A 23,842-nucleotide genomic window follows, 5' to 3' on the forward strand; every position below is an offset into this window, starting at 1 on the left:
AACTGCATAAACATAAATTTGTATTTACCAAACAAATTAAGGGATTAAGGAATGATTACTTGTGTCTCAAAGGAATTCATGCAATGAGGTACTTTAAATTGAAATCTTGGCTGTACCTTTAAACTCAAATTTTTTTAAATGTAATTTACAAGGAAGTTTTTTTAGTCTTCTACAGAATGAAACAAGCTGTAGCTGAACGGAAAAATAATTGGCTTTCTCCAGTGACAAACATAAAATAACTGAGCTGGAATTTCAATTGCATCCTTTCCTGTTTAACACTTACTAACCCCAATGACTCCAAATAAATCCTAAAAAGGAATACTCGGTTTTCTTGCTTTCTTGTATCATTGAAGAATGAAGTACAATTTGAGTCCCCCAACACTTGCTGAATTTTCATTGATTTTTCCTTTTTTTGTTTGTTTTTGTTTTTGTTTTTAGAGGCAGGGGACCTGTCTGAGATACAGGCCACATAACGGGAGACAAAACCTAAACATTTAAAATGACTCTTGCAGGTGGAAATATCTACACATCATTGCCAAAGGCAGTATTTCAGAATTCTAGCACTTGTGGCATATTCAAAAAGCTGAAACAATTGTAGCTTTCTCAATCATGCTCTTTCAGCTCTAATAGGACTCATGTGAACAAAATACATTTCTGAAAGCTGGGGAGAAGCAAGCTGGTTATAGTAAATACTGTCATCAATACATGAAATTCTTCAGTTTTTCATCGATAAAGTTCACTTTAACAGTGCATTTACCTGGCAAAGACTGACGGCAGGGACTATAAGATGAGTCAAAAACCAGAATGTAGGGTTTGGGGCTGAGAAAAAGAGGAAGCCAGTTGAAAAAGTTAAGCCATATAAATGTAAATGGTATTATTAGATCAAGTTAAAGAGTAGAACGGAGCACTCTTTCATGAACTGTCAAAATAATAACGTTATGCCTCTGCAGAGAAGTGCTTTAAAATTGGTACTTTACCTAAAGTGATAGCAACTGAGGAAACAATTCTCCCTCAGTTGACAGGACTTGGTGGGCTGTAGCAACAAGGAAATAATTTATTATTGAAAATAAAAGATGATTAACTCTCTTGGTGACAGTCAAAACAACATTGGTAAATAGCACAGTCTGATAGAGGCAAGATAATGATAAATGACTGATGGAGTTTTATAACATTCCAATTCAACTAAAATAATTTGTTACTTACCAGCAAAATTAGTCCACATAAACGAAAATGGGCTGCTCTCTGAGAGCCCTCATAGTTAAACCCTTGAGGGAAGGGAGGACAGGATAAGACATGGTCCTTTCCTCAAGATCTTTACGTTCTTCTAAGGAATTTTTTGAAATGCATGAAATGATTTTCATCAAAAGAGCTTTGGAAATAAGAAAGGTCTAAATGAAGATGTGCTTTTTAATTAAGTTATTCATTTAGGATTTAAACAATTCTTTATCTCAAAGTGCTGAGGCAGCTTAATGGAAAATGCAGAAACTAACACAAAATCTGGTAAGGACAGATTTTTAAAAGGTAGTCACTATTAGAGAATCAGAAAAATCAGCCCCTGAAATGAGCCATTTGCCTCAACTAAGCATGGAATTTGGTCCAAATATCAATTTCCTGTGAGAGCAGAATTTTCACTGATAAATTTCTCTGTGGAGGCTTTTGCTCCATTTTTTCCAAATATGCCGCAGGGCTCTTGTGCATGCCTGGTGCCTGAAAGGTTTTTCAATTACAGTTTTATTAAACATGTGAAAATATTGGTGAAAACAGATGATTTCCATATTTTCTCTGGAAAAGGGCCAGAGTACTACCATATTTGGGAAAGGCATCCCTTTAAAAGGTACTATAACGAGGTCCAAGGCGCTTGGTTTCTAACAACCAAATAACTTGGGCACAGGCTGAGAAGCTAAAGCAGAAATTGCTACAGTGGGTACGAGAGCTGGATACAGAGCACAGATGTGTTCTGTTCGGCCTGAACTCTTCTCTTTTTATAAACCAAGTTTTAAAATTTGGAGATTTCACATGCAAAGCTGGTTTTCTAATTCCACTTAAAGAAATAAAGAAGACTTGGCAACAGCGGGTCCACATCATCCTATGACAACAGTCAGCTGGCTGTGAGCTATGACGCTCCTCTTGAGAAAGTGTCTGTGTCCTCAAATTTGCCTCCTCCCTGTCACTCCTTCATGTCACCTACTCCCCTGCCAGGCCCCTGTGGCCACCTGAATTTTTACAGTTAATGATTATTTCACCTGCCCATTCAATTCTCTCTACTAATATTAGGGTTTAACCAGAATGCGAAAAGTCATGATTTAACTCTCTAATATGAATATTTTTAACATGCATTTAATTCTCTAATGTGGATAATCACATTTCAGTTCAAGGCCAAAGGCTATCTACTTTAGAAATCAGATCTATGTGATAATAATAATTATTATTACCATGATCACAACTCATTGAATGCAGACCAAATGCTTAGTCCAGTACTAAGTATTGTGATGATTATTTCATTTACTTATCACACCCATGCAATTTTGTCATTAATATTTTCTAGATGGAGAAATTAAGGGTCAAGGAGATGAAATAACTTATCACAGGTCAATGAGAGACAGCGAATAAAAGACAAAGCCAGTGGTGACAAATAAGCCCACATCCTTCCTGATCCTCCACAGTGAAATAGATATTCCATCAGTAAGTTCAAGAGTAGAACTTTACACACATTCCGGTACAAAGCAAAGGCATGGGTTGGCTGCTAGGAGTTAAAGAGGGTATACAAGGGGTGGGGAAGCAGTAAGTTTCCTAGACACGAGCTTTGGTTCTTTGTAATTACTTCACTTATTTTAGGAGACATATATAATAAGGTCAGCTTGGTGAAGTCCAAGAGTTTTAAGGTAAAAGAGTTTTAAGCCTGAACTGAGTGTGAGTTCAGGCTCTTACATGTATTAGCTGTGGGCCACTTAACTTCTTGAAACCTCCATTTCCTGATTTATAAAATGGCACCTTGTAGGGTCATGATGAAGAGCAAACATGCTTGAAGTACATGTGAAAATCCTCTAGACGGTAAAAAATGCCACACAAGCATTCACTTCTTAGAAAGGTAACAGGCCATGCAATGCTCTCTCACACCGAAGAAAATTGCAGGAAAGAAATGACAAGATAAGTAAGAGTTTGGTAAATCTATTCCTACTCATCAATAGAATGTAGCAGTTTGATGACTTCTAAAAAACCTTTCAGGAAATTTGAATGAATAGACAAATTGAAATATAACAATTTTTTTTGTTACCACTGTGCCCTGATGCTTTCAAATATATAATGGAACCAATTATTGTTACAATAAAGTTGCCAAGAGTGTTTAGGATGTAGAACCAAATAATCTGGTTTTGAAATATTGTTCATAACCAGCATAGGTCTGGCAAATAGGCAGTAACTTGAGAATCCAGTTCAATTTCCAAATTCTCCGCTGACTCCTGCACATTTATCAGGCGAGAGCTGATCTACCTTGGCTTTGAGACACTTAGTGTGTTATTTCGCAACATGCTAATAAAATTAGGAAGCTTGACATGCAGAGATGGGGAGGCAATGATGTACCTTAAGACTGTGGAATTCTAAAATATTGAAATAAAATTATGTTTGGCTTATTTTTCAAGGAAATAAAATTGGTGTACTTTCATTCACAGCTGATGAAAGAATTACAGAAGAATATGGGCAAGAACTGTATTACATTTTTAAGTACCTAGTTAAAAAGTGTTCTGGGCCATCCAGATATATGGAAAGCAATATGCCTTAATCTTCTCTGCTTGAGCTCATTTGCTCACGTAAGAGTTAATTATAAAACATTGCTATATGACTTCTACTGGAGGAGAATTCATCATGCTGGGAATGGCAGCAGGCTGCAGTGGAGAAGGCTCTGAACCGACCATGAGCTGACTTTGAGTTCAAGGGCAACTACCCAACCACTCTCTGTGCCTGTTCTCCAACCAGTCAAACAAATGGGTTGGACATGATGAACTTACACGTCTCTTTCATTTCGAAAAATGACACAAGAAGGACAGAAAGACACATTCAGATTCACTTTGGTTTCTAAGATAACACCAAACACTTTGAAACTTCCCCCTTCATGTTTTTCAAGCAGAGGAAGTAAAAAAAAAAAAAAAAAAGAAAGAAGTTTCAAATATTGTTAAGGCTTCTAGAAAGGACAACAAAGGGCAGGAAACTTGAAACAAAATCTGAGAATCTGCCCTTAAACTGGGCAATTTTGCTTGTTTTCTCATAGTCCAGTTAGATGAAAAAGTGTAAGGTTGATCTTTGCCTTTCCTGGGCATTACTCATTGCTGTCGTGACCTTGATGCTATTTGCAGTAAACAGCATAAAGGGCTCTCTTGTGGTGAGTAGCTGCAACGTTTATGATGCTACCCTCCTGGTGAGTAAAATATTTACTCCCAGCCCGGCGCGGTAGCTCATGCCTGTAATCCCAGCACGTTGGGAGGCCGAGGTGGGCGAATCACAAGGTCAAGAGATCGAGACCATCCTGGCCAACATGACGAAACACCGTCTCTACTAAAAATACAAAAATTAGCCAGGGCGTGATGGTGCGTGCCTGTAGTCCCAGCTATTCAGGAAGCTGAGGCAGGAGAATCGCTTGAACCCAGGAGACAGAGGTTGCAGAGAGCTGAGATTGTTCCACTACACTCCAGCCTGGCAACAGAGCAAGACACTGTATTTAAAAAAAAAAAAAAAAGGTCTACTCCCTTCCAAGTCCTACCAATCCCACTAAGGTTGGTAACTTAGTCTGTTTGGCTGCCATAACGAAATATGTGTGACTGGGTAATTTATAAAGGACAGAAATTTTTCACAGTTCTAGAGGCTGACGAGTCCAAATTCAAGGCACTGGCAGGTCTGATGTCTGATGAGAGCTCCCTTTCCTGCTTCCAAGATGGCGCCTTGTCGCTGTGTCCTCTAGAGAGGATTAGTACTGTGTCATCGCATGGCAGAAAATGGAAGGGCAAAAGGACCCAGGCTGTTACCTCCAGCCCTTTTACGTAGGACTAATCCACTCATGACTTAATCACTTCCCCCAAATCTCCATCTCAATACCACCACAATGGGGATTAAGTTTCAACACAAATTTTGGAAGGGAGAGACATCAGCCATAGTAGTTGGTGAGAAAAAAGGACAGTATTTACATAATGACAATTGTCAATGGGCTGTGGAAAAGTCAAGATAGATTCCAGCAGTGATTTTAAGATGGAAAATGAGAACCAAACACACAGTCTTCAAGGTGCAATCTTCCAACATAGTTCTGGAACACAGCTGGCTCTTTCCATCCATGGGAATGACCACATTTGTGTGCTGAAATAACATTTAGTACTAGAGATCAGAGTGGAATAAGCAATCTAAACTTTGAAATGTTTTGAATGACCTTTGGCTAGGATGTCAAACTACGATGTTTTCTATTTCTTAAGACAATTCTTTATGAAAGTTCTAGTATGTATCTCACTTTGGCACCTTAAATTTGCCCCACACTGAATCTTATCTATTAAACCTATGTCAATCTGGGGTGAGAACCCAGATGTATAAAATCCTACGCCAGAGGTGACTGAGAAGGGCATTTTGACTATGTTTCATAGTCTTTTATCCATCTTAGTATAATCTTTTTACCAGCACCAGTGGAGTTGTGAACTGGCTCAATTTCTTGTGATGTCCAGTGTCAAAATGTATGCCTATAAATGTAACTCTTAGAAAGAGAAGCAAAAATGAGAAACCATGGGGAAGGAGGGGAGGAAATGACAGGAACAGTTTGTTTTTAGGACACGGTGCTTGCTGTTCCCTCCAACTAGAATGCGCTTAACCCAGAGATCTGCCTTCTTCATCCCGATTTCATACCAATTACTGCTCAAATATCACTTTACCAAAGATGCCATTCTTGACAACCATTTCTAAAATTACAAGCATCTACCATTATTCTCAGACCCTCGCGCTGTACTTATCTGCTGACATATTGATAGAATCTTGTTTATTAGCTTGTACACATGGACTTTAATTCACTCTGTATTCCCCAGATCTCAAACATTGGCAGGCACACGGTGGTTGGTACTCTATAAACACTTGCTGATAGCTTTCCTTTCCCTAAGTCCTTTGAAACCAAGTTTCATACCTCATTCTTGAGTTCCAAAGGAAACCTTCTTATCTGTAGAAAATTAATGCATATTTGCTGTTGCTGGATAAAGAATAAGGATATAGTCACAGAGAACAAAGAGCATGTTGAAGCCAGGTATGGAGGGTATAAACAGTTGGTAAAGAGTTTTAAGCTCAAGGCTTAGCCTGTCTAAATTAGCAATCAAAAGAAGTCAGTTTTGAAGTCAAAGAGAGTTCTTTCCCCTCTGGGAGGAGCTGGTTCATGAAAGTGGAGGGCCAGAGCCAAGAAAACTCTCCCAAGACACACTGTTTTAAAGTCAAGGGCATAATCTAGAGTTGCACAGTAGCCATGGACACATGGATTTATAAATTTAAATTAACTAAAGTTAAATGAAATCACGTATTCAGTTCCAAGTCAGACTAGCCATTTTCAAGTGCTTAATAGCCACATGTGGCCAGGAATAGACAGGGTACTTTCATCATTGCAGAAAGTCCTACAGGACAACACTGATCTAAAGAAATTCAAAAGGACCTGCGTTCCTCAGCTTCTAAGGAGATCTGAAAACGAAGGTCCAGAGGGAACTGGAAGGAGAAGCAGGGCAGAGCTTGAAAAGTAATCGCGCTGGAAAGGGCCCTGACTGCTGGCTTGGAAGCCTTGTGTAATTAAAGTTCTATCCCAACTTCTTAAGGAATGTGTCTAGTATTAAATGATCGGCTGTCTGTAGTGTCACTGCTGAGGTAGGAAGAGAACACAATTAGGGACAAGGAGTAGTGTTCCATGGAAAACACGTTAGCTATGAGTGGCAGAAGCAAAAGGTCTCAGAAGTGAGAGAAATGGACCCAACTAGGTTTGCAACAAGCTGAAACCTGTAAAGGCTCAAGTCAGCTGGCACAACCTCTCAAAATGCAAATCCCTCAGCCTAAGATAAAAGCAAGGCTCGTCTGACTCCTAAGGTATCAAATAATTCTTATTAAGCCCCATTTCAATGACTGAAACCTAATGCAGAGCCCAGGCACACAGATTAAGTTTCCAGTCAAAGCCCACACAAGCCTAAAGAAAGGAAATTAACACTTCAGAAAAAAAAAAAAAAAAAAAAAACCACTGGCTTTTTCAAAGGTTTTTTTTTGTTGTTGTTGTTGTTTTTTTTTTTTTGAGGGGGGATTTAAGTGACAGCATGCCAAATAAAGGTGAGTTTCTAGGAGAATATGGCACAGAGGTGACCAAGGTGGGTGAAATTTATTCACAGGGGAAAATCCAAATGCCTTCAGGGAAACCACTTTTGCAGAGTTCTTCTCATAAATACTGAACCCAATTTAAAGCATCCCTTCAGGGCAAGTTTTCTCCTAGGAGACTTCTACCTGCTGCTTTAACTTCCCTTTCCCCAGAATTTCCAGAAGTTTAACGGCTTATAATCCCTACCACTCCATGCTCATAGACTTTAAGCATATTTTTCTCCCACAAGACAGTACTATTTTTATAATCCTTTTAAGATTAAAACTAAAAACACAGATGATAAAAAAAAAAAAGGGCCTGGCTGCATCCTCCTACAATAAAGTATTATAATTAGAGTGCACTACTAAAGAGTATTTCCACAACATTAGACTATCAGGTTTCCAGGACAAAGAAACAGCCTATAATTCCAAAGCACAGAAATGGAAAGGTACAAGTAATTTAATCTGCCCCACTGTGATTATAGGTGCTAAGAAATTACCTGAAAGCACCTCTTTGGGACTTGAGAAGAACAGGAACTTTAATGATGCTCCGTAACTGCCCTATTCATGATGATACCCAAGAGCCACCTGTGGCTATTTAAATTCAAGTTAACTGAAATAAAAATATATCTATATTTGAAATTCAGTTCCTTATTTGCACCTGCCACATTTCAAGCCACATGCATCATCTAAGATGGTCTTAGATCCACTGTTCAATAGCACTTTCTGCAGAGATGAAAATATCTCATACCTGTGCTGTCCTTAAACCTTAACACAGCCCAAGTATAAGATATTTTCATCTCTGCAGAAAGTGCTATTGAACAGTGGAAAGACCATCTTAGAGAGATAATTACATGATTTTTCCCACTTTCATAATAGAGAGTATGAAGTAACAGCCTCCAAAACACAGGGGTTTTAGGCTACTGGCTACCTTCTACACTCAGGTGATCTCTTTGTAGTGGTTTACACATGTGTACCAATTGCCCTTATCTCCCCATTTTCAAGCACATTAAAATGGCATTCGATGTAATAAAATGCATGCCACTGAGACTCAGCTCAATTGAAGCTTGAGTTTCTTCAGAATTCCAAAGGATGGTGCATCTCTTTGTGAAACCTGAAGTCGGGAAATGCCTATGAGTGAATTCCAGGGGGAAAAAAGGCATTTTCCAAAATTAATAAATTTATTTCCTTGTTTTTTTGTCACACCTTATTCCAGTGGTGTCCCCAGGCTACTGTGTGCAGAACGAGGTCTGGACAGAATCTAATGATAAATTGGGGGACACTGAAAGTCCTGGCACTCTAAGGAGCTTCCCCACACATCTTTAGATTGTTTTTCCCATATGGGAAAAAAAGAAAGGGATTTCCTATCTTCCCATCACAAACTTCTGGCTTTGCAGTGGTTTTATTACGTCATTCCCCTACTTACAATTTGCCAGTGACTCAGAGAATTTAGCCCAAACTGGTGCTTAAGGCTCCCATAATCTGATTACCTTTCTGCTGAATAACTTCTTTTATCAGAAACCCTTTGACCTGATAACTGCTGGCTTTCCCACCACCACAATTTCTACCTCCCTACCAGATCTATCAGGTAGATTTTAAGGTCAAGAAGAGCATCCCCAAGGCAGCCTGCCCAGTCCCTGGAAGGAGTTCAGTGCCTTCACTGTTGGCTGGGAGGTTTACGTGATGGAGGGAAGCGACTCCAAGAATGGTGTCTGAAAGGATGCCTGGTGTCTGATGCTGCCCCTCACGAGTGGTCCAAGGTGCATCAAATGTTGCCTGCTTTTGCCATGGCTGACAGAGCTGAAGAACTGCCTCTACATGGTGGGCAGACACACACCCCAGGCAGGCACTTGCCAGCTTCCCTCTGTTTCCTTGAAGGAAATGGAGTAGCATGGCCCTGGGGCTAACAAGTGAACAATGGTGCCTGCCTTAAATCATACCCAGCCTTTTAGACCCAGGTCAAGTGTTTTCTCTTTTGGAAAACCATCCATTCCCCCCACTACCAGCCCCACTAACAGTGCTCTGCCTCCTCCGGTTTTGGTTTTTAACCATCTTTATTGTGAAGTATCCTTTTAGATAGGCCTGTATTTGCTCTGTTCTGCAGATGAGTTTCCAAAACCTTCTAAAACCTTGCTCATATTTGTTATGCTGGATTTTAAGTCAACAGATGGGAGTTTTGAACCCAGTAAATGGCATTTCTTTGCTGTGGGAAATCAAGTACTTTGACCTCTCTGGTGAAATTCTTCATTTGTAACCTCACTGGGTTAGGCTAGATTAGTGTTTCTCAACATGGTTCCACATCAGAATCATCTGGGGATCTTTTAAAACAATAACGATGCCAAAGTCCTACCCCAGGGCAATGAGTCAGAACTTCTAGGTGTTTGGCTCGGGCTTTGGAATTCTTTTAGAAGTTCGCAGGTGATCCTAACGTGCAGCCAGGGTTAGAAAAATAAACTGAGTTCAGGAAGGGACTTATCTATCCTACATGGATTGGAGAACTCAATAGGAAAAAATGTAGTAGTTAGAGATGGGGTATGGCAGTACTGGACAGAGGCAGTCAGGCCCATAGTGATGCTTCTCATCTTTGCCTTGAGCTGTAACTAGAAAACCTGCAAACTGCATTATAACCAGAACATTAGTATATACGTATACCTGTACAATCAAGCCCAACTCAATTAATTTTCTCATGTGACTCAAACTCTAACACCATTTGGAGATGAGGCAGGGATCATAAACATAATTGGCTGCAGGGCATTTAGTTGCCATTATATAAATTCTTCCTGAAAATAATTTTAGATTAATTTTTAAGTGTAGATTTTACCAGTTAAAGGGTGGTAATCCTTTGCCAATTCGCAAGGGGACAATAAGCTTAAAGGTAGATATGTCTGAAGGATCTGAGGAGCAAGTTTCCTGAGAAAGCTGTATTTCTAAAGTTTTGACCCTACAAGGCAACATTAAAAGTAAGTTCAAGGAAACAAATGTGAGAAAGGATATCTCCCTTTAGATAACCTAGCAAAGAAGTTAAGAAGGCAAATAGTTCCTTAGATCAGAATTGACAGCTGTGGATAGCCTTCCCTTCAGAAAATTGCAATGCTAAACAGACATATATCCTTGCAAACAATATATCCTTGCAACTTAATTTATCTTCCTAGGCTCTTTAATATTTTTCTTTTTTATTCCATTAAACAAATATATATTGAGCATCACCTATCCACCAGATCTGAAGAAACACTATTTTCAATATGTTCAAAATTTGAGTCTTTTCTTGATACAATAACATCTGCCTTAACAGGAATCAGTATGTACAAATTACAATTTTTGAAGAATTATATAAAAGGTATTATTCCAGAAGACTTGCTATGGAATCCCTTTTAAAAAGGGCGTTCAGAAAAAGGTAACACTGAAATGTATTACAGTTTGAAGAGAATCACCCCAGTTATAAATCCATGAACCCAGTCATTGTTTAATGAAGCTCATCTTTGCCGGAAAATCCCCACTGAGAACAAAGCATCACAATGATCCACACAGTCCCAACCAAGCCCACTGGAAAAATCACCCTGAAGAACACTGGTGGAAAAGAGAAAGAAGTCCATACCACAGTGTGAGGGCTAATTTAATGTGTTCTTCAACAAAAATTAAATAAAACAACATGACTCAATTTTTCTTTTATGTTGCAAGGAAAATAACATTTATATAAAGCTAGCAGTAGAAAAGCAGAAGCATAGCTTAGCTTTCTATGATGGCAAGTGAAACACAGTTTCTGCTAATCAAAGTGATTTTTTTTTTTTCCTTTGAGATGGAGTCTTGCTCTGTCACTAGGCTGGAGAGCGGTGGCACAATCTTGGCTCACTGCAACCTCCACCTCCCAGGTTCAAGTGACTCCCCTGCCTCAGCCTCCAGAGTAGCTGGGACTAGAGGCACGTACCACCACATCCAGCTAATCTTTGTATTTTTAGTAGAGATGGGGTTTCACCATGTTGGCCAGGATGGTCTCAATCTCTTAACCTCGTGATCTGCTCTCCTCGGCCTCCCAAAGAGCTGGGATTACAGGTGTGAGCCACCATGCCTGGCCATCAAAGTGATTCTTAGCCATTTTCTTTGAAAATATCAGTCATAGAGGTAGGCTCTGTTACTCTTCAATGAATACCTTCTTTTATATAAAAGCAATTTGACTAAATTAGATGTCTGTGAGAGTCGCGTTCTGCTACTCAAAACAGTTCTTGTTCTATGTTTCTCTATATTTTGTTTGTTTGTTTGTTTTTTGAGATGGAATCTTGATCTGTTGCCCAGGCTGGGGTGAAGTGGCATGATCTCGACTCCCTGCAACCTCCACCTCCTGGGTTCAAGTCTCAGCCTCCCAAGTAGCTGTGATTACAGGTGCCCACCACCATGCCCGGCTAATTTTTGTATTTTTTAGTAGCGATGGGGTTTCACCATGTTGGTCAGGCTGGTCTTGAGCTCTTGACCTCAGGTGATCCACCCACCTTGGCCTCACAAAGTGCTAGGATTTCAGGCATGAGCCACTGTACCCAATTTCTTCTCTGTATGTTTATTCAGACATTCATGTTTAAGAATTTCTGAGAAAGGAAGCCAAAGATGATAACACCTGACCTCCATGTCTATATGATGAAGAAGCGCACTTCCTATATAAAGATGCCCGTATTCCCGATTAGGTTAGGCAACTTGAAGTTCTAGTGAAGGGCAAAACTACAGGACTGTAGGACCTGGCATAGCCTTTTACACGTGGCAGCATTTGTCTACTGACAATGGTGACACAACCTCCAAGAGGGCAGACCACACGGTGTCTAAAAGAGAAGCTGTCCCCATAAGAAAAGGGGAAAGGTAAAATGACTCATTACATACTTTGAACTCTCTTATGACAGGTGGACAAAACCCTCAAAGAAGAAATTCTCCAGTCTTAAGTAGGGCTTTTAATGTTCAAGGTAAGAACAAGACTCCTGATGACTACACTGCCATCGCCTCTTTGACAATGTAGCTATGAAAATATGAAAATACGTGGAGACTACAGATTTTTACCTTACATTTACTGACAAATTAAGCAGTGAGGGAGCACAACGACTAAAAATAGAAAAATGATGGAAAGATTAATTAATGATACTGTACTATGTCTCAGTGAATGGGCAGTCCTATTACAGCTGGGGCAGATCATTTCACCTTTCTGGGCCTCCATTTCCACATCTGTAAAACAGGATAATTACATCCATCTCACAGAGTTGTTTTTAAGATTACAGATGACATGAAAGTGAAACTGTTTTGAAAATAATGAAGCTCTCTATTACTGTGAGATTAAAATATTATTATAACTAGACACGGTCAATATGTTTTCTTCAAAGTTATCAAACTAGACATTTTCCCCTCTGGTGCTCTTTCACCCATGTGTCTCAATCATAGTAAGATTATTCATATCACTTCTTTTTTCTGTTTTCTTGGTACTCGTTTTCTTTTTCTTTTTCTTTTTTTTTTTTTTGAGACAAAGTCTTACCCTGTCTCCCAGGCTGGAATGCAGTGGCACGATATTGGATCACTGCAATCTCCACCTCCCAGGTTCAAGTGATTCTCCTGGTTCAGCCTCCTGAGTAGCTGGGATTATAGGCATGCGCTACCATGCCCAGCTAATTTTTGTATTTTTAGTAAAGACAGGGTTTCACCATGTTGGTCAAGTTGGTCTCGAACTCCTGACCTCGTGAATCGCCTGCCTCGGCCTCCCAAAGTGCTGGGATTACAGGCCTGAGCCACCGCACTGGCTGGTACTAGTTTTCTATCTGACTGAAGAAGTAGGCAAATGACTATTTTCATGATTTTTTTTTTTTTTGCTTTTAATATTGTTTAACAGCTATTTTAACAATGAAAGACATTTTCTATATTCCCAAAAGGTATGCACCAAAGAAGGGTGTGGGCAGAAATGTTCACAAAATCAGGACCTTTCATTGCCTCTTGGTGACCGCCAATAAAGTACACAGAAACCCATAGTGAACTGAGGTCTACATGGCTGCTATCAACCAACACAATCTTGAACTGCTGAGTCTGATCACTTTATTTTCTTAAAACTTCAGGACAGTTCAATTTAGAGAGCGCAAGAGCCAAGTTAGCCTTCCTGGTCATCTTAAGCAATATGGGAGGAAGATAATACAAGAAAAGTGACACCATATCAATCACTTTCCCAAGCTTTTCAGGGGCTCACTCCAAAGACTTTCTTGATGATAAATTTTATTACAGTACTGATAATAATCAAAATGGTACATTGTATCAGAGGTCAAGCATTGTTTTCCACTTCCTTTCCCAGAACTTATTAAAGATGTATGTCTGAAGAAAGATATAAAGAAGAACAAAATTGTTTCGACTGGCAGAAAATGGCTTACACAGACATCTAATATTTAGTCAAGTTGCTTATATATATGAAATAAGTTATACCTTGGGAGTGATAAAGCCAATAGGCTTGGCTCATAGGGGGCTAACTACAGCTGTAGCAGTTATTCAAGAAGTTAACATATTCTCTCCTGTCCCCTGAAGACATCACAGGCATCTCATTAACAAACTGATAAAGACCAGTACTCAGAGTTTGTGAAAATGCTTTGTAAAGTGCTGTATAAATGTAAGTGATTATCTACTTACCACAAACATCCTCACCAACATCATCATTAAAATCTTGAAAGTGATTTTCACCAGTTTTGAGAGTTAACCAATGACATGCTAAATTAAAAGCATTGTATTTCAACCATTTCCAATAAGTGCCACAGAATATTTAGACTTAAGAATATTAAAATTCTGGCCAGCTGCAGTGGCTCATGCCTGTAATCCCAGCACTTTGGGAGGCCGGGGCGGAGGATCACCTGAGGTCAGAAGTTCGAGAGCAGCATGGCCAACATGGCAAAACCCTGTCTCTACTAAAAATACAAAAATTAGCCGGGTGTGGTAGTGGGTACCTACAATCCCAGCTATTTGGGAGGCTGAGGCAGGAGAATCACTTGAACCCAGGAGCAGAGGTTGCAGTGAGCTGAGATCGTGCCATTGTACTCCAGCCTGGGTGACAAGAGCAAAACTCCGTCTCAAAAAAAAAAAAAAAAAGGAATATTAAAATTCTTGTTTCATCTCCTTTTGCTCTATAGATAGAGCAGGTAGGGCACTGCCAGTCCAAATCTATGTAATGTTATGATGTCACTGGTAGCTCCAGAATTCCCATAGAAGAGGGGCTACATGGGTGATGATCTGGCCGAAAGGCAGATGACATATCTGGAAGCTGTGCTTGCACAAGAGATCACTACCCGTGGTACCTACACTGCATGTTTATTCAGGTTGGATGGAGACTATGGCGGAGGAGAAGGCTGAAGGCCAAATTCAAGACCTTCCTTGGAAACCCACTCCTATTAAGCGCCCATGTAAGAAAGGCCTCATGCTTAAGTCTCCTTCGCATGTGTCACTTTAACAGGGCTTTCCAAAAAGTACAACCAGGAGTCACCTTTGCAATATGGGATTATTTACCCTCAGGTAGGTAGAAGAGTATCTTCAGGCACTCTCCATTTCACCAAGACCCCTTCAGCCATACTTATTCCAGGAATCCCAATGACTGAGATCATCTCTGATTCATAAAGAGGAAAGGCAGGAGTGGCAAAAAATTGGCCTGTGTCAGATGGTGTGATTTACTTTATGACTTTGTCTGGCCTCTATAGTCATAATGCATTGAGCCTTCTGCAAAAGATTCACACACGAGAGAATAAATGAATCAAAGGCGGAGCTGGTGATGGATGGAAAATCAACCTTAACACCCACACAGCACAGCTCCCCAAAATTCACAGAAACTAAAGACTGCAGACAGAGCAAGTCTCCACTGTAAAGAACAGTTTACACAAAGCAGATCATATGAGATTTTCCACAAGCCTATGGTTCTGTCAAACAATGCTACAGGTGGCTTTAAGCCATTGACATTTACACTTGGTGGTGAGGTAAGCCATCTAGGAGAAAAAAAATTAGCACTCCCAGACTTGAATCTAAAAGCAAGTTTCCTCAGCCTTTAAAAGCAATGAATTCCAAACAGCAACAAACACAACACATAAACAGAATTAGTGAGAATGTGTGCTAAGAGCTATGGCAAAATCAGACAGAAGTTTCTCCCTCAAAGAGTTTTCATTCTAGTAAAAGAGTTTAAAACACACAGAGATAGCACAGGTAGCTTAGCAAACAAGGTCATATGAATGACAATGCAAGGCTTGTTAAAGAGGCTATGGGCAGGAGAAAGAATCGCAGTGGGATGGATAATCAAGGAAGGCCCAATAGAAAAAGTAACATTTAGACTAGGCATTATTTCAAAGGGTGGAGCTGTTGTAGGGCACAGATAGAGAATGGTAAAACTTGGGGAAGGTGGTGGAGAATGGTCACAAGCTAGGAAATTTGTAAGCAAAAAGGATGTGTGAGGCAGCTGGGTTCGAGTGGAACCAGGACATGAGGGATGCGAAGGGTGGAATAGATGATGGGCAAGAGGTTTGGCTTCATCTGTGCACGTAGTCATCAAACTGGTCCTGTGTCCCATCGGCACAAGGCATTCTCTTAGGAGCCCAGGGACACTGAGGCAGCCCCCATGCTCAAAGAGGAAGGGAAGGTCATGTGATGATCTAGGATTCATAAAATCCATGGAAGGCTTTCTAGCAGGGGTCAGCTATTCAAAATGCCATCTGGGGGGAGATTTGACTGATGGCAATGCCTGTGTTATCGACAGAGAAAGAACAAAGGGTGTCCATAAGCAGAGACCAATTAGGTGATTTTTACAGATGACAAAAATAAGAGTTCAGGTTTGTGTTATGGTAGCGTAATTCGAGGGCAAAAATAAAACCAAATGGTTATGCGTTTTACGTAACTTTTCTGATGAGTAACTTTAGAGTTGATGCAACAGGAAGCACCATGAGATATGAGTTGCAATGGAAAGTTTTCTTTTTTTTTCTTGCCAAGTACAGTTCAGATGTCAAAGGCAAAGAAAAAAAAGTCAGAAAATAAAATTACTTGGAAACATCAGAAACTGCTTGTAAGAATTGCTTATTGTGGCTACTATGTTACTTAAGAGCATTAAAAACTGACAGGGACCCATAATTCTGGAAGACAAAAGTAACTAAGGCACAAAAAGCTGCCTTATGATATTAAAATAAAGAAGCAAATCAATGAAAATGCCTACAGTGGCACCCTCAGGACAGTCTAAAACAAATGTTGAGTAATTCAAGAAAAATGTATTGAGTCTTCACTGAGCATCAGACAAGTAAGTTCCTCAAGACAAAAGAGGATTAAAAAATGTTGAAGAGTAAAACCACTTCCTGAAAACCTGTCATCGAATCATTAATTTATTGGGCACCTACTTTGTATAGAGTGGAGTGCTACCTATTTTAAGAAATGCTGAGGTATAATAGCTCCAGAATGAATCAAGGCCTACATATGTCAAGGCAATCTGTGAGTAAATGCCTAATGAGGTAAACATGATTAATGCAGTGAGTTCAGTATAGAAATGGGCGCTTGGGGCCAGGCGCGATGGCTCACGCCTGTAATCCCAGCACTTTGGGAGGCAGGTGGGCGATCACGAGGTCAGGAGTTTGAGACCAGCCTGACCAACATGGTGAAACCCCGTCTCTACTAAAAATCCAAAAAAAAAAAAAAAAAAATTAGCCGGTGGTGGTGGCACACACTTTTAATCCCAGCTACTCAGGAGTCTAAAGCAGGAGAATCACTTGAACCCAGGAGGCAGAGGTTGCAGTGAGCCAAGATTGCGCCGCTGCACTCCAGCCTGGGCAACAGAGCAAGACTTCATCTCAAAAAAAAAAAAAAAAAAAAAAAAAAGAGAGAAAGAAAAATAAAAAAAAAAGAAAAAAGAAATGGGTCCTTGGGTTCTACAGTTCACCATCATCAAGGGAGGGACAATCAGTGGATAAAAGACTCATGAAGGATGATTGGGGAAACAGACTGGTTAAAAACGGACTCATTTAGTTGACTTGCTACCAGTGCCTTCTGTCTTCTGCTGGCTTTAGCATGTTACAATAGTTACCACACAGTTAAAACAGCTTAGGAGGAGTCAAGACTCTCATAAAACTAAGTGCAACTCTTCCTTGAATTCTCCTCTTCTTTACTGACAGAAACAAGCCTGATGTGATCCACTAAAACCACTGCAGATCATTTGGCTACTCTTTGGAACATGCTTTAATGCTATTACAGCAGTGTTTCTCAAACTGCAATGTGTACAGGAATCACCCGGGGACCTTGTAAAAGTGCACATTCTGTTGCAGTAGGTCTGGGGAGAGGACCCACAGTCCTCATTTCCAATAAATTCTCAGTGATGTCAGACCTCCTATGAGCGGCAAGGTATTAGAACACCTTCAGTTGCTGTTATCAGAAGATGATAGGAAACCATCATTTTTAGGGTCAGAATGCTGAACAAGATATGAGCCTTGATGCATATGATAAGTCATAAAATGTAATATTCGGGAAGGAATGAGGCTCCTAAAGAAGTGAGAAAGTAGAATGAACAAAGGCCTAAGAGAATAGAAATGTATTCTAACATATAAATTATAAAAATAAAAGTAAGAGTGCCCCGGGGGATTGAGACTGTTAGATTATTTTATAATGATATAATTTAAGGGATTCCAAAATAATGAATATAAAATGTTATTATTAGATTTTTCACACACTTGAAGGACAAATTATATTGTCTTTTTTTTTCCCCCAATACTATGAGCTTTAGAGAATGAGATGCAAATCTGGTATGTAGTAACAAGGTAGTCACTCAAAGCAAAAGTTGAAAGATTCCTAGTCTATTCTAACAAGTGTCTGCAAACTCTACAGAAATGCAATTATAGGTTGCAGCAGCTACTCCCCTGCCTAAAACAGCAGTCTGAAAACTGCCAATCTGTTGCAAATTCTGTCTTTTCTGAGAATATTTTAAGAAAAGTGGTAGAGAAATATTTGAAAGGCAACAGAACACTAATTATATCTAGACAAGTTTCCTTTCCCCCCCCCAAAAAATATGAAAGTTCCTTTAGGCTTTACTTCTCCTAGGCATAGCAAAGCATTTCATAATTTTCTACCTTAGGAAAAATTTTCAGACACTTTTACTAATTCAGAGGAAGGGGAGAATGAAAACACCATAATTAACCAAAGAGAAATAATATTACCACCAAAACCAAGTAAACCTTTTATTTAGCAAGAAGCAGTGAGCTCGAGCTGAAGTAAACATGCTATTTAGTCAGGATGTATGCTCAGACACCTGTAGTAGGAAATTTTCAAAATAGCTATGTTTTTTTTTTTCTTTTATTTTTTTTAATAATAGTCGTCTCCAACGAACACCAGTGGAAGTCTGTGGTATTTCTCAGTTCTGACCTGTTATGACTTTTGTTAGTTTTCTATTTTGATTAGCTAAAGATTTTCTAACTCAACTTCAATGATTTATTCTACTAACAAAATAGTAGAGGGATAACAAAGAATGAAATGTTTCAGAAGAGAATATACTGGAAATCTTATTTAGTCCAATCCTTGTCACTGTATAGAAGGAAAATGAACCCCAATGGGAAGAAAGACAGCCCAGTCACCCAGACAACTTGATTCCTGGTGCAATACACCTTAGTCTTTACCAGCTGTCTCCTAGGTAGAGTCTTTCTAATCTCAAACTAAGGGTCAAAGCTAGGTGATCTTTCATCCAAGATGAAGGTTTGTGATAATTACATCTTTGCAACTTCTTTTCTACTTGGCATGGGGCTCTAAAGCAGGAAAATGATGAAGGGTTTAGCTAAACCAGGAGGAAAAATATTTTCGTTCTGTGAAATAACAATGCAGATTTCAGTCTCTGTTTGCAACGGGGGGAAGGAGGAAGAGGCAATTTTTAACATTTATTTTCCAAACCAACAAACAAATCCTACCATTAGTCAAAGACTCAGGTCTTTGGAATCTGAAGCTTGTAAATTTCAGGGACACTCTTTAAGAAGAAAAATATAAAATTAAGAATAAAGTGAATACAAAATTAAGAATACAGTGAATATTTATTTAGAATTGAAATAGTATACAGGCCGGGTGCAGTGGCTCACACCTGTAATCCTAACACTTTGGGAGGCAGAAGTGGAAAGGTTCCTTTGAGCCCCACAGTTCAAGACCAGCCTGGGTACATAGTAAGACACCATCTCTACAAAAATTTAAAAAAAAAAACAACAACAAAAAAACTGGCCAGTCATGGTGGTGCATGCCTTTAGTCCAAGCTACTCTAGAGGATTGCTTGAGCCTAGGAATCCAAGGCTGCAATGAGTTATGATCACGCAACTGCTTTCCAGACTGAGTGACAGAATGAGATCTCATCTCTGGAAAAAAAAAATTTAAATAGTCTCATACAAACAACAAATTTTTAAAAGCTATAAATACTACAAATATGAAGTGTTAAAAAACAAATATTTTTATTAACTGCCATACCTCTGAAATACTTTTCCTATATTTTTTGGTTGCATACTCTTTGATCATCTCTTCCAATAACATTTTGCAATATTCTCTATTGAGAGACTAAAAAAATAATTCAGTCTTCCCTTTAGAACCGTAGATCAGAATTTGTAATTTATTCTTGAATAATTTGGAAAAGTTCCTTTCAGCTTCATAATTCGTTATAGGTAATGTCATATAAATTTTTCGGATTGACTCCAAATTTGGAAAACTTTTATCAGGTTTCTTTTACATGTGAGCTGTAAGATTCAGGGCACTGCAAGATTTCGTAGTGTTTGACTTGATGACACTTGTTAGCCACATTTCCAGGGCCTCACTTAAAGTCAGGAGATGAACCTATACCAGGGTATAGGTAGCTTGAAGGTTAAGTTCAAGCACTTCACAGTAAATCCACCTGAGCCTGCCATTTATATCCTCAACATATTTGATGCATCTGTGAAGTCTCCTAGTCCTTTCAAATGAAGTGCCTGTTTTACTCAGAATACCTCAACTCCCTCATGGCATAATTGTTCCATGATTCAGCCAAGACTATATCACTCGAGGTATATTCTTCATTTTCCCATTGAGATCACAAGACAGGCATGATGTTTGACTACCTGGGTTATAAACCAAATGTTATTTTATGACACTATGGAAATCCAGTGGGATAATATATGAAGAATGCTAAAACACTAGAAAAATGTTGGATATTATTTCTCTTAACCCCTACTCTTCCAATACCCATGCTATAACAGACAAGTAGTTTATGTCAATTAAGGCAGACTAATCTCAGTACAGTATAACAATTAGGAGTCGAGATCCCCAAACCAGACCATCTTGATTCCAACCCCAGCCTAATCATTTTCTAACTAGGTGGACTTAGGCAAATTTATTAACTCTGGAGGATTTATAATAAGCATAACATAACCTACCTTGTAAAGTTGTTTTTGAGGGTTAATACACTTGAAGTACTCAGCATGATCCAAGTAGTAGCAAGACCTCAATAAGTGGTAGCTACTATGATTATTGGGAAATCAGTCCATGAAGTCTCCTGAGTAAAAGCTACAGGCGGCATAAGCCCAATTCCATTTCCCTATGTAGAAAAGTTTGCAGGGTTTGGGCATGACAGGTAGTCATCCACAAAGCAGCAGTGTTATCACCCCATACAAAATGAAGACTTTGTAATGATTTACACTTTAATAAAGAGCTGCTGCAGCACATACTGAAAATATGCACCCAACCCATATCTTCTTTCAAAGGCATTCATGTTAGTTCAGCCAAATCCCTAGTTCTCTAAAATGAAGTTTTAACAATCTTATATCTTCTAAAGCACTGGGAAGTCTTTTTCCTTGTTTTCTTTAAACAGGCCTGAGAAGAACCAAGCCTCTTTTTCATTTGAACCATGGATGGTTCAAATAAAATATTTACAATAGGAGGAAAAAACATTCAGATAAACTTTGCCTTGCCCTGGTGGTCTCTCAATACACAGAAGAAATGCAACTAGGGCACTAGGAAATCTAAAAATAAAAATAAATAAATAAAAGACAAAGAAAAAAAAGTATAGAGCTGAAGTTCACTTTAGGACAACACAAACTAAGAAAAAGTACATTTCCCAAAGGAAATACAGCACTATGTCTACGGAGTAACTCTTATCTTTTTCTTTAATGTTCAGTGCTGTCTGTTCCAGGGAAAAAAATGATACAATTAACCAAAACTAATTTCTACCCAACATCTCTGCAAAGGAATGTTGCTGCTGCAGACCCATCCCCAACATGGGAAGGCCCAAGGCAAGTAAGCAAATAGAGGCCCATGTACCATAAGTCAAAACATTTAAAGTTACAACTCAAGCTGGCGAACTGCTCAATAAAATAGGTTTCATTCATCCTTCTACCTTGACTGACAAATATCTCTTTCCAATGTCTTGGAAGACCAAGTACAACTTTAAAACTCCTACAATATTCATAGTCCTTCCTCAGAAATGGGTGGTTTGAAGACAGACATCATCCTGAGCCCTGGTAATGAATTTGCCTTTCTCTCCCCTGCCTGCTGCATCCTACATCAAGAGGGGCCTTGTGATATGTGGACACTCAAGTTCTCTCTCTCTCTCTCTCACACACACACACACACACACACACACACACACACACACACAGAGCTATCCCTTGACCGACCCTCAGGCAGAGATTGCACAACCAGTAGCAATGATGGCCTTCAGGAAGATGGCTTCAAGGATCCATGCCAACTGCAGATACCAGTTCAGGGCCTTCTGGGCAGTGAATTGGGGTTCCCAGGTAACCAAATCGCGGTCTAAAAACGAAAAGAGAGTAAGACTGGAAGGCCCAAAAGTCACCTCACCCCATAGGCATGGCTCTGACCAGAGAAGAATGACAGCAGAGTGCCATCTAAGGCCCAGGACAGTGGCCAGTTGTGTTCATATACTAGACCTATATTTTAGTTGTAGAGCTGAAAAAAAATTGGAGGAAAATAGTCCCTCAGAAAAGAGAAGAGAAAAAAAAAAAAAAAAGAGTTGCATGTCTTGACCTTTCCCAGATAGAATCTCCCCAGTCATAGGTACGGGCCCTGAAACTAAATCTCGTCTAATGATGATAGCTTCAAATCTATAAACAAAACACAGATGCTAGGGAACCCTTAAGAGTCTAAGTAGGAGGCCATAAGTAGACTACATTGACTATACCCAAGAGGACAGTTGCTCCTTGTTGAGTGCTAAGACCTAAAAAGCTGACTGGCAAGTAAAAGGCAGAAGTAATACTGATGTAATGGACGAGGAAGAGAATCTTACCCCCTATAAGTTTTCAAATTGTCCCCTTCAAAAGCCAAACTGGGCCGGGCTCAGTGGCTCACACCTGTAATCCCAGCACTTTGGGAGGCCAAGGCAGGTGGATCACAAGGTCAGGAGATTGAGACCATTCTGGCCAACACGGTGAAACCCAGTCTCTACAAAAAATACAAAAAATTAGCCAGGTGAGGTGGCGGGCGCCTGTAGTGCCAGCTACTCGGGAGGCTGAGGCAGGAGAATGGCATGAACCCGGGAGGTGGAGCTTGCAGTGAGTGGAGATTGCACCGCTGCACTCCAGCCTGGGCGACAGAGCGAGACTCTGTCTCGGAAAAAAAAAAAAAAAAAAAAAAGTCAAACTGTCCCCTTCTTTGTTATGTTGAATAAAGTCGGCTCTTCTTGCCCTCATCAGCAGTTGTACACAATTGACTGTACACAAATGATTGTCCTACACGCTTGGAATTTGGGGTTTACAATACACATCCTTGCAAACTGCTATAAGTGGCCAAACCACAGGTCACCCACCATGAGTCCTACCACTAAGGCACCATTGTCAAACTGCGGGTTGTAGAGTTTCCTTATGCAAAGAAACTCTGCCTTATCTTGATTTTCTGTGGTACAAATGTAGTCAGGAAGGAGGCAGATCATGCAAGCAAAGCAAATCAATTAAATCAGGAGGACTGAACTGATGACATTAGATGGTAAGCTTCCCCTCTCTCAAATCCGATATCCATTCACCCCTCTTCAGCCTCCCTCCCAACACACACATACACACATAGAGACCACAAAAAAGAGCCTAGCAGCACGCAAGCATGAGAAACTTGGGCCACACACACATACATGTACCCAGGCAAACCTCCAGAGAGACCCTGGAGAGAGAGACCCTCCAGAGAGAGCAGGATCCATCTTTCCATCTATAAAATAAAGATAATAAAACTTATCTTGGAGATTTCTTCCTAGGATTAAATTAGATACGTAACGTCATGTGGCTGGCTCAGGGTAGGTTCTCAAATGTTAATTCTCTTTCTCTTCCTTCTCCCTGACTTCTCCCTGAGATGAGCCAATTTGCCCGTGCAGCATTCCAAACCCTTTTGGCATGCCAAACAAAGAAGAACGAGTCATTATCTTGCCTCAGTCACAAGCAACAGGGACCTGTGGAGCAAAATATTATCAGGAAAGTAGAGAGTGCAAAATAAGCGGTGAGCATTCTTGCTGCAAATGCCTCTCTGTTCTACTGAAAATCGTAACTTAAATCTGCGGAAG

General features: G+C 39.7%; 1 protein-coding gene and 1 long non-coding RNA gene across 6 annotated transcripts in view; both read right to left on the minus strand.

The window, feature by feature from the left end:
- The window catches only part of LOC105470963 (transforming growth factor beta receptor 2), an 87,065-nt gene that overhangs the window by 57,704 nt on the left and 5,519 nt on the right, over window positions 1-23,842 (minus strand). For 2 of the 5 annotated variants that reach the window (XM_011723331.3, XM_071090770.1), the window contains exon 2: window positions 12,463-12,537. The exons of 2 other annotated variants lie outside the window; for them this stretch is intronic. In XM_011723331.3, the coding sequence (XP_011721633.2) occupies window positions 12,463-12,537 (75 nt within the window). Of the gene's footprint in view, window positions 1-12,462; window positions 12,538-21,956; window positions 22,248-23,842 lie in introns of those variants that run through there. One more of the 5 variants, XM_071090769.1, reaches the window with a different exon arrangement.
- LOC139361847 (uncharacterized) lies at window positions 12,796-21,890 on the minus strand. The gene is made up of 2 exons (XR_011619590.1): window positions 19,783-21,890; window positions 12,796-19,673 (listed from the first exon to the last, which is right to left on the minus strand). It is a non-coding gene; the product is annotated as an uncharacterized lncRNA (long non-coding RNA).

The sequence above is a fragment of the Macaca nemestrina genome, chromosome 2, assembly GCF_043159975.1.
Source record: "Macaca nemestrina isolate mMacNem1 chromosome 2, mMacNem.hap1, whole genome shotgun sequence".
Classification (NCBI taxonomy): domain Eukaryota; kingdom Metazoa; phylum Chordata; class Mammalia; order Primates; family Cercopithecidae; genus Macaca; species Macaca nemestrina.